This window comes from Astyanax mexicanus, chromosome 17 (genome assembly GCF_023375975.1).
Source record: "Astyanax mexicanus isolate ESR-SI-001 chromosome 17, AstMex3_surface, whole genome shotgun sequence".
In the NCBI taxonomy this organism is placed as follows: Eukaryota; Metazoa; Chordata; class Actinopteri; order Characiformes; family Acestrorhamphidae; genus Astyanax; species Astyanax mexicanus.
In genome coordinates this window covers 33,806,505-33,822,551 of record NC_064424.1, presented here as the reverse complement: position 1 = coordinate 33,822,551, position 16,047 = coordinate 33,806,505, and the positions used below count along the sequence as shown (strand labels likewise).

The 16,047-nt window shown below is 41.2% G+C and overlaps 2 protein-coding genes across 6 annotated transcripts in view; one reads left to right on the top strand and one right to left on the bottom strand.

Moving 5' to 3' along the window:
• Positions 1-16,047, top strand: part of camk2a (calcium/calmodulin-dependent protein kinase II alpha) — a 110,824-nt gene that overhangs the window by 40,077 nt on the left and 54,700 nt on the right. For all 4 annotated transcript variants that reach the window (XM_022676350.2, XM_022676352.2, XM_022676349.2 and 1 more), the window contains exon 3: positions 231-290. In XM_022676350.2, coding sequence (XP_022532071.1) covers positions 231-290 — 60 coding nt within the window. The remainder of the gene's footprint in view (positions 1-230; positions 291-16,047) is intronic.
• Positions 1,152-7,843, bottom strand: LOC125782371 (uncharacterized). Of its 2 annotated transcripts, none has more exons than XM_049466181.1 (7): positions 7,612-7,843; positions 7,232-7,413; positions 6,983-7,079; positions 5,984-6,331; positions 5,722-5,872; positions 5,245-5,372; positions 1,152-4,168 (listed from the first exon to the last, which is right to left on the bottom strand). In XM_049466181.1, exons 3-7 carry the CDS (start codon positions 7,052-7,054, stop codon positions 3,836-3,838), a joined length of 1,032 nt encoding a protein of 343 aa, XP_049322138.1. In that variant the 5' UTR covers positions 7,055-7,079; positions 7,232-7,413; positions 7,612-7,843; the 3' UTR covers positions 1,152-3,835. The 2 variants fall into 2 exon arrangements, with proteins under 2 accessions (XP_049322138.1, XP_049322137.1); XM_049466180.1 differs by having other exon boundaries at positions 7,612-7,839.

Below are 16,047 nucleotides of genomic sequence, written 5' to 3'. Positions count from 1 at the left end.
AATATGATTTAAGGTTTAGTGGCTCTTTAAGTGTGACTTAAACATAAGTTGCAGACTTGATTGCACATTGTTGATCTCTGCACTTATAGATCTCCAGTGGACATAAATCCATCAGAACCATTTTAATTGTATCTCCTTTCTGCTATTTTGCATCCAGTGTATCTAATGTTTCTGTGTGTGTGTGTGTGTGTGTGTGTGTGTGTGTGTGTGTGTGTGTGTCTTTGTTTCAGACCACCAGAAGCTGGACAGAGAAGCCAGGATCTGTCGACTTCTCAAGCATCCCAACATAGGCAAGTAAAGTTTACATCATACTTCAAAACTGGCCAAAATCACTAAATCATCTCACCTTCAGAGTACCTGATCCCCTTGTGTGTGTTTATACAGTAATAGGTCAGTCTCAGTAAAGTATGTATTCATTTGATCATGGTGAAACAATCTTACTGTTAAAATTATAGTTTGGCTATGGATTACCACATTTAGTTTCTGAAATAACCATTTAATGTTTGTTTACTGTAATATAATAATTTCACATGTTTTTTTAATTCCACACAGAAAGGTGTGGGTTCAAATCCCACTACTGATTGGGTATTGGACTAATCCTAACTTTACCCAGGATAGCTAAGGAGTAAATGGTTTATCTTTACAGTCAGTAAAGATGGGCATTTGTACAAGTAAAATGGTGAAGCAAAACAAAGGGTTTGGGTTCTACAGCTGGATGATGATGATCCAAAACACTCATAACCACCCTGGACCACTTGTAGAGACATACACTGGAGCTTTTGGATTGGTTTACTCAGTCACAGATGATTTGTAGCTAGTCATTGAACAGGCTGTGAGCAGAACCAGAACCTTCTACACTCTCAAAACAGATGTGTTAAAAATAACACATCATGTGTTGTTTTTTAACACATCTGTGTGTCTAGTTAAGGACAACACATTTTGTGTTAATTTGAACACAACACATATTATGTGTTAAATATTTTAACACAAAAGATGTGTTAAAGCAACACAAAATGTGTTGCCCTTAAAAAGACACACAGATGTGTTAGAAAACAACACATAATGTGTTAATACTTTTTTCTAGAATAGAAATCATACGGTTAAAATGCTCTAAAATATATATATATATATATATAAATGCATAGACTGAATTTGTGTAAAGTGACGTTTATTTAACATGCAAATGCAAATAAACAAACTGCAAATAATTAAGGCCAGGACTAACCAGCAGAAGATCATGCAGGAACATCAGGCGTTACCATCATTAATTGCAAGACCACTACAGGCAAGACTGGTAAACAATCAGGCTGATACAGAGATGTCACAGGAAAATAATTAAACAATTAATTTGTATCTTGGATTTATAAAAAACTGATTTCTAGAAAAGGAAATTATGTCTAGTGGTCTTGGGTCTGCTAAGCCTTTAACATCTTTCATTTCATACTCATTGGTCCTTTGCACAACATATGAAAACAGGTGCTCATCAAAATAAACAACAGTTAAAACTCTTAAAAAACAGAGCATCTCTTCACTTTCTGAATTCAGAACCATGTGCACAATCTCTCCAAATAGACGCTCTCCCCTTATATCACAGTTTAAAACAAGAACAGAACCAGTTTTGTATGTATGACCAAGACAAAAGACAGAGTGGGCCACATGTATTATGCTGCAAGTACTGACATCATGGCCAAGTGCATTTAGATTTTGAATTAACAAATCACATTTTTTCAATGATCCAACCATGACTGCAAAGGCATTTGTGACTGTCATTTTTTTGACGAGGGGATTGCTAAATTTCCAGTTGTACATGCTTTGTACCTGCATTTTATAAGCCAATGTCTTAGAAATATTTATAAAATTACACACAACATGAGCATGTCTTTTCAGAGAGCCATGCTTGCTCTCGAATCTCATGCACCATAATTTTAAAAGTGGGCCAAACTTTATCATCATGCGCCAATAATGAGTCATAAAATGATGTTTTGGGGTGAGTGGTCTGTCTGGATAAAGAATCTTGAACAAATCATGGTGGTCAATAACCAACTGCTTTAAAAAAACACTAAGCCCAACACTTACAACTGGAGAAAATACAATACTACATATTTCTCTGAGGAGAAGAAACAATTTCCAATGTTGATCATGTTCACTGACAAAATCTCCAATCAGAAAAGGTAAAAAGAGCAAGAGACACCACATCTGACTTGCTGTTTGTTTTATGGGATTATCTGATGTTCTTAAATTAAGAATAACACTTGGTTTGTTTTTTTCATTTGCAACACCATAGTCAAAGCTTTCTAATCTGTCATTGAACTGGTCCAAAGTGAACAACTTGTCTTCATAAATGTAATGTTTTAACATCAGTTTTACTTCAACTAAAGCAACACCCTCCAAAATGTCGTGCATAACATCCACACAAATATTTTCAGTAACATGAAAGTAATTTAGTGAGTTTAAACAGGAATATGTTTTTATTCCTGTTAAACTTGGAGTATTTTGCAAGACATGCTCTTCATAGTTTACTTTGTCACGAAACTCCTGGTGATCATCATCAAACACACACTGGGCAGTTTGTTTGTCAGTTAGACAAAAATGGCAAAATCTGTTAGCTGAAAAGCTCTCTAAAAACCCACCAAGTGAATGGCAAGCCAGATTATCAGCGGTCAAAAGGCAGATAGTACCATGAAGCACAGAAATCTGACCCTCAATTACAACCTCTATCCCATCCGTTTCAAGTCTTCGAATGTCATCTAAAAAAGGTGCTAATATTTTGTCAAAGCCATAGGTTTCCCGGTCGATAGAATTAAAGAGTAGACAGAGGTGGATGTTTGCAAGGGAGGAGTTCAATTCCACAGGCAAGTTTCTTAAACAAAAGTAAACAGCTCCCATTTTGTGAACTTTTGTTTTTGACCCCAAAGGATTGGTCGTTTCCAAGTCATCAAAATACATTTGGATTTGTAGAGCATTGGGATACCTGTTGTATAACGTATGATTCGCAAAATGTGTGCCATCGCAATAATCTCGCATTTTACCATCAACACTTTTTGTCGATTGCTTATAGAGTTTCTGCATTTTTTCACTTCCAAAGAGGAACTTTATGGTATCAATAATTGAAATGTACTGGAAAGTGTCTGCAGCTAGTACTTGAGAAAATTTTCCCTGCTTTCTAGCAGTGTCACCTCTGTGTCCTAAGAAAATTTCTGTGGGCTTGACAAGGGAGTGTTTTTCAGAAAAATATTTGCACATTTTGTAGGGAGTATCGACCTCTGAAAACATATTTTGTGCATTTTCAAAATCTTGCATTAAAGACTGTACAGCATCATCATCATTTGATATAGAGTAGCTGTTAATAACAGATGCAGTTTTCTCTTTTAAAGAGTCCAATGTCTTGTCCAGTAGTTCCTTGGTGCATGTAATGCTTTTCTGTACATCAGTCAAGGTGGCATTTGATGAGGAGTACATTTTAGCAACAAATGATGCGGCACACTCACGGTGGTTTGAAAATTGAAGATCCCTAGAAGTGTCCAAATCAGCATCCAAAGTAGTTTCAGAAGTGTCCATGGCATGACTGCAAGATGGCACAGAAACATCCTCCAACACATCACTTAGATCAACTTGTTCAAGATGTTGTGGGTTTGCAACTGGATTGTGTTCTCTATTGAGATGTCTGGCATATGAATTGAAATTATGATATGTTCTCTGACAATGGTTTTGACTACATACAATTGTATATTCCTGTGCATCTGAAACTGCGTGAACTTGCCTAAGATGTCTGATCAGAGTCCTTACACTGTTTGAAATTGACTTTTTGCACTTGGGACACGTGTACATGTTTAATCTATCCTAGTGCACGGAGCTTGGCAATCAACTCCAAAATTTTTGATCTCTTTGGTCCTGAGATGGGCAAGTCATAAACATGCTCAATAAAAGAATACACAGAGTTAAGTTGGACAGGATAGGCTACATTACAGACCCACAACATTTTGAACAGCTTGTCCAGGGCACATGTCAGTCCTTCGTCCTGTAAAGGGATGGCAACTTTGTCATGCTTTGCCACAATAATATATTGTGCTGCTGAACATGGATCTCCCAGACACACAAGCTTTGGTTGTTGCACTTCCGCTGCTCCTGCTGTTTGTTCTTGGTAGAGGCTGGGGATACTTGTTCCAGTCTGGGAAGATAAAAATATATCAACTGTTATTTTGGAAATGAAATTAAGTATTTTAACATGTAAATAGTTATTCATTCTGACACATCCATCAGTACTTATACTGGTTTTGTCCTGACAACTACTGTGCACATAGTAATTTATTTGTTGATACACATAATTATGAATGAATCCATTTAACATTCAGACCACAGGAAGACTAAAATACATAGATTCCATTTTTTTAAACTAAAGTTTCTGAAGATTTTCGGTTTATTCGCTCCTGTTTAGTGGAAGCTCTGACCTGATTCTGACTGTGACCGCATCACCTCGGTAGATATGAATGGAGGCAGATGGTACTTACACTATTGAGGCTGTTAATGTCTCTCAAACCCACATTTTTCTCCACAGATACCCTCAGGTGGCTAATAAAAAATATATCCAACAGTTTATTTACATCATACACGCCACCATGTTTTAAATATCAACTTATTACAGGTCGTGCCGTACTGCGCATGTGCATGATGTATATAAACTGTTGGATATATTTTTTGTTAGCCACTTGAGGGTATCTGTGGAGAAAAATGTGGGTTTAAGAGACGTAAACAGCCTCAATAGTGTAATACCATTGGACAAAATCTGAGGAAAATGGGTGCAGCCAGCTGGAGCCTTCTGGCTGCAACATACTGCGTAGGGCTGGGCGATATGATGATATATATCGCTATAGAGAAAGAAAAGTGTCTATCGTGCCCTTTTTCCCTCTATCATTTATATTGTGATAAACTAATTTTATTCATTATTACAGCTAATATACAATTTAACATATTTTAATATAATTTCTGGTTGTCTCTAGGCATGCTCTTAGTTCACATAACTGTAAAAAGAAAAAATAATGATTCATTTTAAAGAACTGTGGTTTTGTGACATGACACAATAAAGAGAATAACTTACGTAATTGTGGTATATCGTAATATATATTGTTATCGTGATATAAAGTAATACATATCGTGATATATGTTTTTTTCCATATCGCCCAGCCCTACTGCAGTATAACAGCAAAGGTACTTCAAAGAGTTGTTCCTTGTTTGTCAGCAGTTTACCTGTTTCACCTCTAGGATATATGACAAGGCTGATTTCACGCTGCACTTGGACCAGCCTTTGTTCCTCCCAGTTGCAGTCGGAGGTAGAAAACTGGTGAGTGACTTAAGAGCTCTGAGACAACGTGACTCTGTGAAGAGGGAGAAATTGGCAGACATACAGTTAGTTATTGAGAAAGCTGTGCCCAAAATCAGTTTTTAACCTTTTGCTGTTTTTATCCTATGTACTCTGACCTTCAGTGTGTCTAGAAAGGTATATATAAATAACTTGAATTTAGACTCAAAACATTTTTGTCATTTTTAATATTATTGTCCCTAGTGGGAATATGACACAAAATTGCATAATTTGATATACCATGTTCATGAGGGTCTAGGAATAACCTTAGGAACACGAGGTTTTAAAAAAATATGGCAAAAGCCTACTGGCCATTCAATACAAATGATAGATTCATATTCTATCAGGAGGCTAACTGAACTTACCATCACTCTCCTCACCAGCTGACAGAACATCAGGATCATTTTCATTTTCCAGTCTGGCCACTTTCAGGAGTTTGGGAACAATATGTCCTTCCCATTTCCGAAGAAATTGATTTTCTTTGCCCGGAAATATTTTTGCAAACTCTGCATCAAACTGAGAAGTTGGAACTCATATTAGCTCATGTTCAAATACTGATTAGGTTTTCTAAGGCCATGGGCATCAATATTGCTACAATTACTACAGTACAACGTGCTGAAAGCTTACCAAATATGGCAGATCTACAAAGCGAGGGTACTGATGAAAAATCTCCTCTATGGTTGGTGACTGAGTTGTGATCCAGAGCCTTCGGTTGTTGAAAGTTTTCTCCATGCCCATTTTGATGGATGCAAGGTTCTCGGGAGATGGTCTCATCCTTTTGGTGGCCGTTATCCAATCTTGCGTAGATTCGTCTTCTCCTTCTGCAATTACTTGTAATGTTACCGCTCCCGCAGAACCCTCACTGGACCTCCTACGTTTGCGATAGCGTCTCTGATCATCATGAAGGCTTCTCCGCAGGTTCCTCAGTTTCATCTCAATGAATCCACAGTGGGACACTGGGTCATATAAGTGCTCCTGGAACATAAAAAAAAAACATAAAAAAAACACAGAACATATATAAAAGCATTTAAAAACACCTAAAAAGGGGAGGGGGTAAATAAATAAGGTAAGAAATCTGCAGTATAAGACACCTTAAAAACACAATGCATGGGAGTTTAACAACTGAATAGCAGAGGGTATGAATAAGTGCTTATATATTTTGGTCTTGGCTAATATGTGTTTAAAACAGGAACCAGAGGGTAGAAACTGGAATTCCCTGTGGAGGGGATGGGTGTAGTTTTCCAGAATAGAATCAGCCTTCCTAATAACCTGTTCTTCATACAGTACAGTTATGCTTTTCTGTTGAGTACCAGTTTTGATAACCTTGGATAAGGCATTCTTAACATTAAGAAAGGAGTACCAGCAGATGGCAGAGACCATCAGTATGGATTCAATAAAAGATCAATAAAACAAAGTCTTACAGATTTGTCCTCATGGAACCTAACCAGTTTCCTGAGGCATTATAGGTGCTGCTGCCCTTTCTTGTATAGCATTTCAGTATTACTTTTAAAAGTCTGTCATTGAGTTTATCATCAATAATGGACCCCAGATATTTATACTGATTAACAATCAGTATGATTCCCAAAGTTACTTTATATCTACTGAAAAAAAACTGATAACACTTACAAATCCTTTGTTCTCTTCTTGTATCTTGATCATGAGTGATGGGAAGACTGCAATCATGCTTTTAGCCAACATCAGCTTGTCAGCACTGGAGGGGTAACTGTAATCGAAATAAAGGATTGTAATGAATACATCAGATAGGTTTAGGCAGTGGCAGCATGAGTGACAACATACAAACAGAGCTCATCAATGGAAAAAAAAATTTGAGCACATGCACTTGAATGATGTAGATATGATGTGAAATAAACTCACAATCCCCGTCGCTCAACCAGACTGCTGACACCTGTTCTTACAAGGAGTTTTCGGGATGTGAGAGAGAGTGTTCCAGTTTTTTCATATTCAGCGAGAACAGATGGGGCTTTGTTCTTGATTAGTGCCACCAAACCTGGAGCATCAAAGCTGTGCACGCTATCAGTTTGTCTTAGAGACTCTTTCTGTGAAAGCAGATAAAGCACATAATGCATTATGGCCCCTAATACATAATAGAACACAGAATAAATAAATACACATTTGAATATGCACCAACGGGCTAATACAAAAAACACTTATTGTGATCAGACTTTCCCCCTCATATGCCCCAGCCCTACATTCTACCATTGTATCAATTTGTAATCAATAGATGCTGTAAATACCTCCAATAGCCCACTTTGACGATCTTCACCTGCATTCAATGGTTCAGCCTTTGAAAGAAAAAACTGTCATTACTGGAATGCTAATTGTTAAGATTGTGTGACTATTACTCGTAATACTCACAATCAAAATAAGGTACTGGACATTCAATGTAGTTCCATGAGTCGCACCAAAAGTAAGTTGTGAAATGTGCAAAATGCTTAATTCCATACCATTACATCCCACAAAGAAAACAGTGACACTAGAGATTTGAGTAGCAAAGAGTTCCTCATTTTGTTTAGCCTCCATCAAGATGATTTGGTATCTATCCAGGTGCTTCAGGGGCTCATCATCATCATCAATGTAGTCGTTGAACTCTGGATTGTATTTTAACAGCCGGTGGAATACACTGTCTCTTTGCTGGGATAGAGTTTGTTCTATGAGATCAGCTGTCCCAGTCACATTGAGGACTCTTTTTGACACCTCTATGTCATTTCTGATTACTGTGACAAGAACTTTGTTGCTGGTGGGTGGGCTGTCTTGTGTGTTCTATAGGAAAAGGGAAAGCTACAATTAGATAATTTGAATAACCAACACAACCTACAGACAATAGAGACACACTGTATTGGGTGACGGCCTTGGCTACCCATTAGGGCTATTAGGCACACCCATAGTTCCCTCGCTAGCATTCAGCCCGCCAATACAGATAACTACCAGCCCCACCCCCGTTCCACACCCCGAGTTCCCTTGGTAGCATTTAGCACACTAACTGTACGTCCACACCGAACGCGATTAAATCGCTCCGTGTCGCTGGTGCAGCAGGCGATGAGTCGCTTAGGGGCGTGTCTACACAGAACGAGCTGTCGCTGGTGGGCGTTTCCAAAAACAGGCACTCAGACAGCAAGTATACAGAATATACACACTATCAAACTTTATACACTCGTACAAACGTTTAACGTTATTTAAAATGTCTTATGCATAAAAAAGTATAACCTATGCAACTAAGCAAACTGACCTGCCATTTATTTTATTTATTTGGCTTGGAAAATATATATAAAGATGTACACTAATTTTCCAATATTTGTAGTAAAAACGATTACAATGCAAATAATAAAACCGCTTGATTAACCATCATTTCAAAGCATTTAAATACTCCTGAAACACACACAACATCGTTCATACTCTAAAAGATCTATCAGCACTGAAACTAACAAAAGTTTAATCTGACTAAACACACTTACGTTCTGGATTAATAAGACCATTAAAATGCTGTAAACTACTTCAGCTTTTTTGACTACCTCAACAATTTCTGACTCCTTTTTCCAGGCATCATTCCTTTTATTAAGGTCTCTGTACGCAAACAGGGACACATCATACAAAACCGGGAAACCGGACTCAGTGAGAATCAGACTCTTCTATTTAGCGAGCAGAACAAATCTTCAGTAGGAACTGAAAATCAGAGCAGCGATTTCAAGCCGGCTGCTTTGTCGCTCGCGTCGCGTTCGGTGTGAATGCACGGTAACCCAGCTAACTACCAGCCCCAGCCCTATTCCACACCACAAGTTCCCTCACTAGCATTTAGCACGCTAACACAGCTAGCTACCAGCCCTGCTTCACACACAGTTCCCTCCCTAGCATTTAGCACACTAACACAGCTAAATTACTAGCCCCAGCCCTGTTCCCTCGCTAGCATTTAGCCGCTAATACCGCTAACTACTAGCCCCAGCCCCGCTCCACACCCCGAGTTTCCTCGCTAGCATTTAGCCCGCTAACAGCACTAGCTACCACCCCCAGCCCCGCTCCACACCCCGAGTTTCCTCGCTAGCTTATTTTTACATTAAGTTCAAGTGGTAGCTAAGAAGTACTTAAATGTTCATTAATAGCTTTAACCTACAAAGCACACGACAGACCTAAGTTCACCAAGTACAACGCCTGGTCTTTACTTCAACACCATACACTACAGTAACCTAATTAACCTACAAAAGTGACCTGTTAACCTGTTACAGCACTTACCAATGTAATTTGTAACCTATAACTTACTGGTTAATTTGAATGTTTGTTAGCTTATATGTAACGTTACATGGGAAAACAATAAAATGGCCTTCTCCGCTCTACCTGTTGTTGCTTTTTCCCCGCTGCGTTTGTGTGTTCTGTAAAATGGCTTCCATAAGTTTAAAAAAAAAACTGTGGGTGCGGTTAGTCAATGAGGGTAACACTCTGGGAGTTAACCTAAGTCCTAGAATTGAGTAATATTTGTGTTAACACTCAGAGTTCATTTTAAGGAGAGCATGTTTAACACTGTTTTTACACCACTTGTTTTTCTACTGGGAGTGAAAAGAAACCTATACGACTCTATCCAGAGTTGGATTTACTCTTGCAATAGTCAGATTGACTCTCTACTCTCACGTATTTCACCAACACCAGATTTTTAACTCAGGTGAATTTGCTGTGTACAGGTATGTTTATTATTATTATTATTATTATTATTATTATTATTATTATTTTTAAATTTTGTGTTAATTGAACATAAATGCATAATGAAAATAGCGTGGCTGTAAAATGATCAAGAATTTGCCTTTTTGTCAAGAAAACCTCTGTCAAATGATGTTTAAAAACCATGAAAAACTAAGCACTAACGTTAGTCCCTGCGGGTAAATGAGTAGTTGTTCACTCAAATAAAAAAAAGACACTGCACCTGCTCTAATTAATGCACCTTTAACATTATCAAAGTGGCGGTTAGCCTACGTTAATGCTAACAGATACTTGGCATAAATGTTAACGATTTCACTAGTTTAATGCTAAGTTTAAACGAGCAGCGATGTTTGCCAATTATTTTTCTTTACGTCGTGTTCGATAACATTACTGTAGTTAGGCTAAAAATATAAATGTCATAACCACATTAGACGTCTGCCTTTTGCCTAACTTAGCTAACGTTAATGTCAGGTTACCTCAGTAATGTTATGCCAGCTGAACAAAGATAAATTTGATCGGAAATGCTGTTAAAAACGCAACTGAGTTAGTGGATTATTTACATTCCAGGTTTATCCTGACACTTTACAGTTCGATGAAGCACATTAATATAATATATTAATGATTACTTACCAAGGGGTCGTAGTGCATCCCAAGAGAAGCAGCCTCCATTGCAAGTCCTTTGTCAAATGCGGCGGGAAAGCTCAAACCTGCTTTGCACAGGTTCACCAGGGCAGAAGCGCAAGGGCAAATTCCCGCCATGTAGACTGAAATAACACACAGTTGTGTTAACTTGTCCAGTACACAATATGTGTTAAGATTTTGAGCTTCTTAACACATGTTGTGCTAATATCAACACAAACTGTGTTAAGTATGTGACAACACATTTTTTGTGTTAACTTTTAACACATCTTTTATGAGAGTGTAACAGCCATCAACTGCAGGAACGGAAAGGCTTTTAGCTGCAGTGTTTACAGGCAGTGATTTCAGCAAAATGCTGTGCTATTTTTCCAATTAAACTTCCAATTCCAATTAGGAAATTTTAACTAGAATGTTCCTACAAGTCAGATCTCCTGCTCAGAAAGTCAGGAGAGTTTAGAATCCAAGATTACAGTAGTAAAAGCAGTATTATTATCAGCACCTTTTTGGCAGCATGGTGGCTTTGTGATTAGCACATTCGCCTACCAATGCTGGGGTCTTGGCTTTAGTTTCTTATCTGGGTTTGAATATTCTCCTCATGTTTCCTCTGGGGACTGTGGTCTCCGTCCACAGTCTAAAATCATGGTAAAGAGGTAAATTGAATACTCTAAATTGCCCTGATGTGTGAATGTGTGCATGACTATATGTGCAGATATGGATTGTCCTGGGTTGATGCTGTAGTGCCCAATGCAGTCCTAAAGGTGAGCAGTCGTTTCTGGTTGAGAGTAGGCCTTGTGTGATTGGCTGCTGCTTCTCATTGATGTGTGTTTGTGTGGATGGATGTTGGGTGTAAAGTGATTGTGGAATGTTAAAATTGGAAAGCATCCTTGTCTAGAAGGTGTCTAGAAGGACACTACATAAGTGCAATTCATACATCTATCTGGTCATTCGCTGTATGTTAGTGTCTCAATAATTCAGTAAATAAAACACAGTACTGTACAAATTCTACAATACTACTGAAATGCTTAACTGGAACACAGTCAAATCAGATGTGACATCATTCCCAGTTCCGACATCCAAAATCCAGGTAAATGAGACACAGCTTAGTTCTGACTCTGTAATGGATCCAAACTTTTGCACGGATCAAACAGAAAGTTTATATTAGACACTATGCTCACAAAAAAAATGATAAAATGTGGAATTTGCCCAAAGGGGCTCCAAACTTTTGCATAACAAAGTGCACTCAGACTGTGTGCATAATGGAGAACACTGTGTTTAATATGGTGATGAAGATTTCCTTCAATAATGCATCATCCTCACCACCAATGACACGCCCTGCATTATATATCCCACAACCCCTCATTCCCCAGCACTCAGCACACACTACACACATATAAACACACACTTTAACACACACTCTAACGAGCACTTAGCAGTGTGTCTGATCCAGATTGGAGGATTAAGCAGAGGAGGCTGTAGTTACAGGAGGAGGGTCCTCTTTTCTCACCACGTTTCTCAGTCTAGATTAACAGTATAGACAGAAGAACCCTGTAGTAGTGTGGAACTGTCCACTCTCTAAAGGTCTATTGATCTAGATCTCTGTAGGTCTACATAGTATGTATGTTCTAGTCAGTATATACACAGAATGTGTACAGTGGTACATTACTAGTCTTCAGTTCTGCTGGGAACTAAAGGGTTAAATCTGTAATACCTTGAAAACAAAACTGCCCAATGAGGATCATTTTCTGTGATATCTGTATCAAACCCATCATTAGTCTGCAGTCTGTTGTAAACCCTGTATACCCACTGAATACCCTACAAACCCTGGATAATCCATAAACCATGGGAACCCCATAATCCTTGTATACACAGTAAACCATGACAACCCTACAATCCCCGGATACCTCATAAACCATGTATACCTTATAAACACTGGATACACTAAAAACACTGGTTACCCCATAAACCATGTATACCCTAAAAACCCTGGAAACTTCATACACCCTGGATACTGCCTAAACAATAAATACTCTACAAACCCTTGATACACCATAAACCAGGAGTGTCCAAACTTTTTTTGTTGGGGGCCAGAAGGAGAAATATATTTGAAGTCACGGGCCACACTCTGTAATAAAACAAATAATGAAATATACCAGTTTAAATAATACTTTTTCCTGATTACTTTCATTTACAAACCATTTTACTTGACTTACTATCTTTATCTTTGACAGTGTTGTGTAAACTAAGATTTTTCAAATTGATGTTTCATTTCATGATGTCTCTTAATATTAAACTCCTTAATTACGGCAACTTTTAAACTCATTTGCCCTTTTTTTGCTCTAAAACTGTGCACTCTCTCCACTTTTAGACTCTTTGGCCCGTTTTCTGCGCTAGAAATGCGCACTCTCTCCGCTTTTAGACTCTTTGGACCGTTTTTTGTGCTAGAAACGCGCACTCTCTCCGCTTTTAGACTCTTTTTTTGCGCTAGAAATGCACATCCTGTCCGCTTTTATATTCTTTGGCCCGTTTTTCTGCGCTAGAAACGGGCACTCTCTCCGCTTTTAGACTCTTTGGCCTGTTTTTCAGACACCCCTGCCATAAACCATTAAAACCTTATAAACTATAGATACCCTACAAGACATGGAAACCTTATAAACCATGGGTACCTTAAAAACCATAAAAATCTTATAAACACTGGATACCTCAAAAAACATGAAATCTCATAAAACTAAAAACCTCATAAACACTGGATATCATACAAACCCTGAATACCTCATAAACCCTCGATACCCCAGAAACACAAATACCTTATTAACAAAACATCCCCCCAAACACTAGATTGGATTATTTGAGATTATGCAGTTTATGGTTAAATTAGTAATATAGGAATTGGTTGTGGTTATAGGTTTAGTATGGTTATGTTACAGGTTACAGTAATGGGGGAATAGTTATGATTATGGATTTGCTATGGTTGTAGTAATAGTTAAGGCTTTGGTTATGGGCATGGCTATAGTTGAAGTTATACTGTAACTATGAGATGTTTATAGTTGTAGTCATAGTTATAGAATATATAGATGTTTGGTTATGGGTATTGTTGTATATATTGTGAGCCGCCGGGGCGGGGGTGGGGGACCAAACACACCGAGACCAGGATAACTTAAACAACCCCGAAGGGGAATTTATTTAGAGTCTTTCACAGACAAAAGGAAAAAGTTCAGTCTTTAGCTCTGCAGCCCACTCCTTGTGGGATCAGCCGGGGCAGGGCCGGAGGCTGAGTCCAGAGCCAGTCCGCAGGAGAGTATGAGCTCCTCTTCGGGCTGGCAGAAGGGTCCTGGAGTCCCGGACACGGCGGCTCACACTGCGGGTCAGGATTCTGTAGGGAGGACAGAGTGGAGGAGCAAGAAAGAGACGGACAGAGAGACAGCGTTAGTGTCGTCTTGGAGGCTCTCCTCCTAGAATGCCGTTTCAGCAGCCTTTTTGTGGGGCTGCTGAGTGGAGTTGAGAGGCTGCCAGCCGTGCAGCACTCAGTGTCTTCCAGCCGTGCTCGGAGGGCGGGGCTGTCCCGCCTGCTGGTGTTTTTCCACCACTGTCCCACCAGTGGTGCTGAACGGTGGCCAGGCATGGGAAGGCGGTGCAGCTGGGAGCTGTCCGGTGCTGAACGGCGCTCTGTTTCCAGCGTCCTCTCTCCTCGAGGTCGGCGCCGCCGGCCACACTGCCCCCCCCTCAGCTGGGACCAGAGCGCGGGATTCACCGGGTCGCCCCCTCCGAAGCGCCTGGAAAGCCCATCGGCATCCGCATGGGCCACACCCGGGCGATGCCGCACCTGGAATGAGAATTCCTGTAGAGCTAGGAACCAGCGGGTTACGCGGGCATTAGTATCTTTGTGTTTGGAAACCCACTGCAAAGGTGCATTATCAGTCACCAATGTGAATTGTCTACCCGTTAGAAAATACCTTAGCTCCTCGACAGCCCACTTGATCGCCAGGGCTTCTCGCTCCAGGGCGGCATAGCGCTTCTCTGCCGGGTTGAGGGCCCGGCTGATGTAGAGTATGGGGTGTTCCTCCCCGTGGAATTCTTGAACCAGCACGGCGCCGAGTCCTGTGTCCGAGGCGTCCGTGTGGAGTATGAAGGGCAGATTAAAGTCGGGGTTGCGAAGTACCGGTTCCGAAGTGAGGCATTTTTTTAGGGCCGCGAACGCGGCCTGGGCATCCTCGCTCCACTGTACTTCGTCAGGTTGATCCTTCCTCAGTAGGGCGGTGAGGGGGGTGGCGAGTGTGGCGAAGTGTGGGACAAACCTGCGGTAGTAGCTGGCCAACCCGAGGAAGGCTCGGACGTCGGTCTTGTTCCGGGGGGGTGGGCCAGCTACTGACGGCGTCGACCTTCTGTTGCTGTGGTCGGAGGAGCCCTCTGCCAATGCGGTAGCCCAGGTAGGCGGCCTCGGTCAGGCCCAGGTGACACTTCCGCGGGTTCGCGGTGAGGCCCGCCTGATGGATGGCCGAGAGCACCTTGTGGAGATGGGCCAGGTGCTCCCCCCATGTCTCCGAGTGGACGATGACGTCATCCAGGTACGCGGCCGCGAAGGACTGGTGGGGCCTTAATACCACATCCATGAGGCGCTGGAAGGTCGCGGGGGCCCCGTGAAGGCCGAAGGGTAGCACCGTGTAGTGCCAGAGTCCGGAGGGGGTGGCAAAGGCTGTCTTCTCTCGGTCTTTCGGGGCCAGGGGTACCTGCCAGTAGCCCTTGGTAAGATCGAGGGTGGACACGTACCTGGCTTTTCCGAGTCGGTCGATGAGGTCATCCACTCGGGGCATGGGGTACGAGTCGAAGCGGGAAATGGAATTCAGCCGTCTAAAGTCATTGCAGAACCGCCACGACCCGTCCGGCTTGGGCACCAGCTTGATGGGGCTGGACCAGGGGCTGGCAGAGGGCTCTATCACCTGGAGCTGGAGCATTTTCCTGACTTCCTCTTCGACGGCTTTCCTCCTGGCCTCCGGAAGCCGGTAGGGCCGCTGCCGGACGATTTTCCCGGGTTCGGTGGGTATCCGATGGTGGATCACCTGGGTCCGGCCGGGGGACTCGGAGAAGACTGAGCGATGGCGGGCCAGACATTCCTTCAACTCCTGCCTCTGGGCTGGCGTTAAATCCTCTCCTGTGGGGATTTCTGGTTCGTGCTCGGCAAAACACACCTGGGAAGAGGCAGACACAGGAGGGGGAGGGGGTTCATGCCACTCTTTCAGTAGGTTGATGTGATATACCTGTTCTCTCTTGCGCCGCCCTGGTTGTTCGACCCGATAGTTCACCTCGCTCAGCCTCTCCGTGATGGTGTATGGACCTTGCCAACTCGCTAGGAA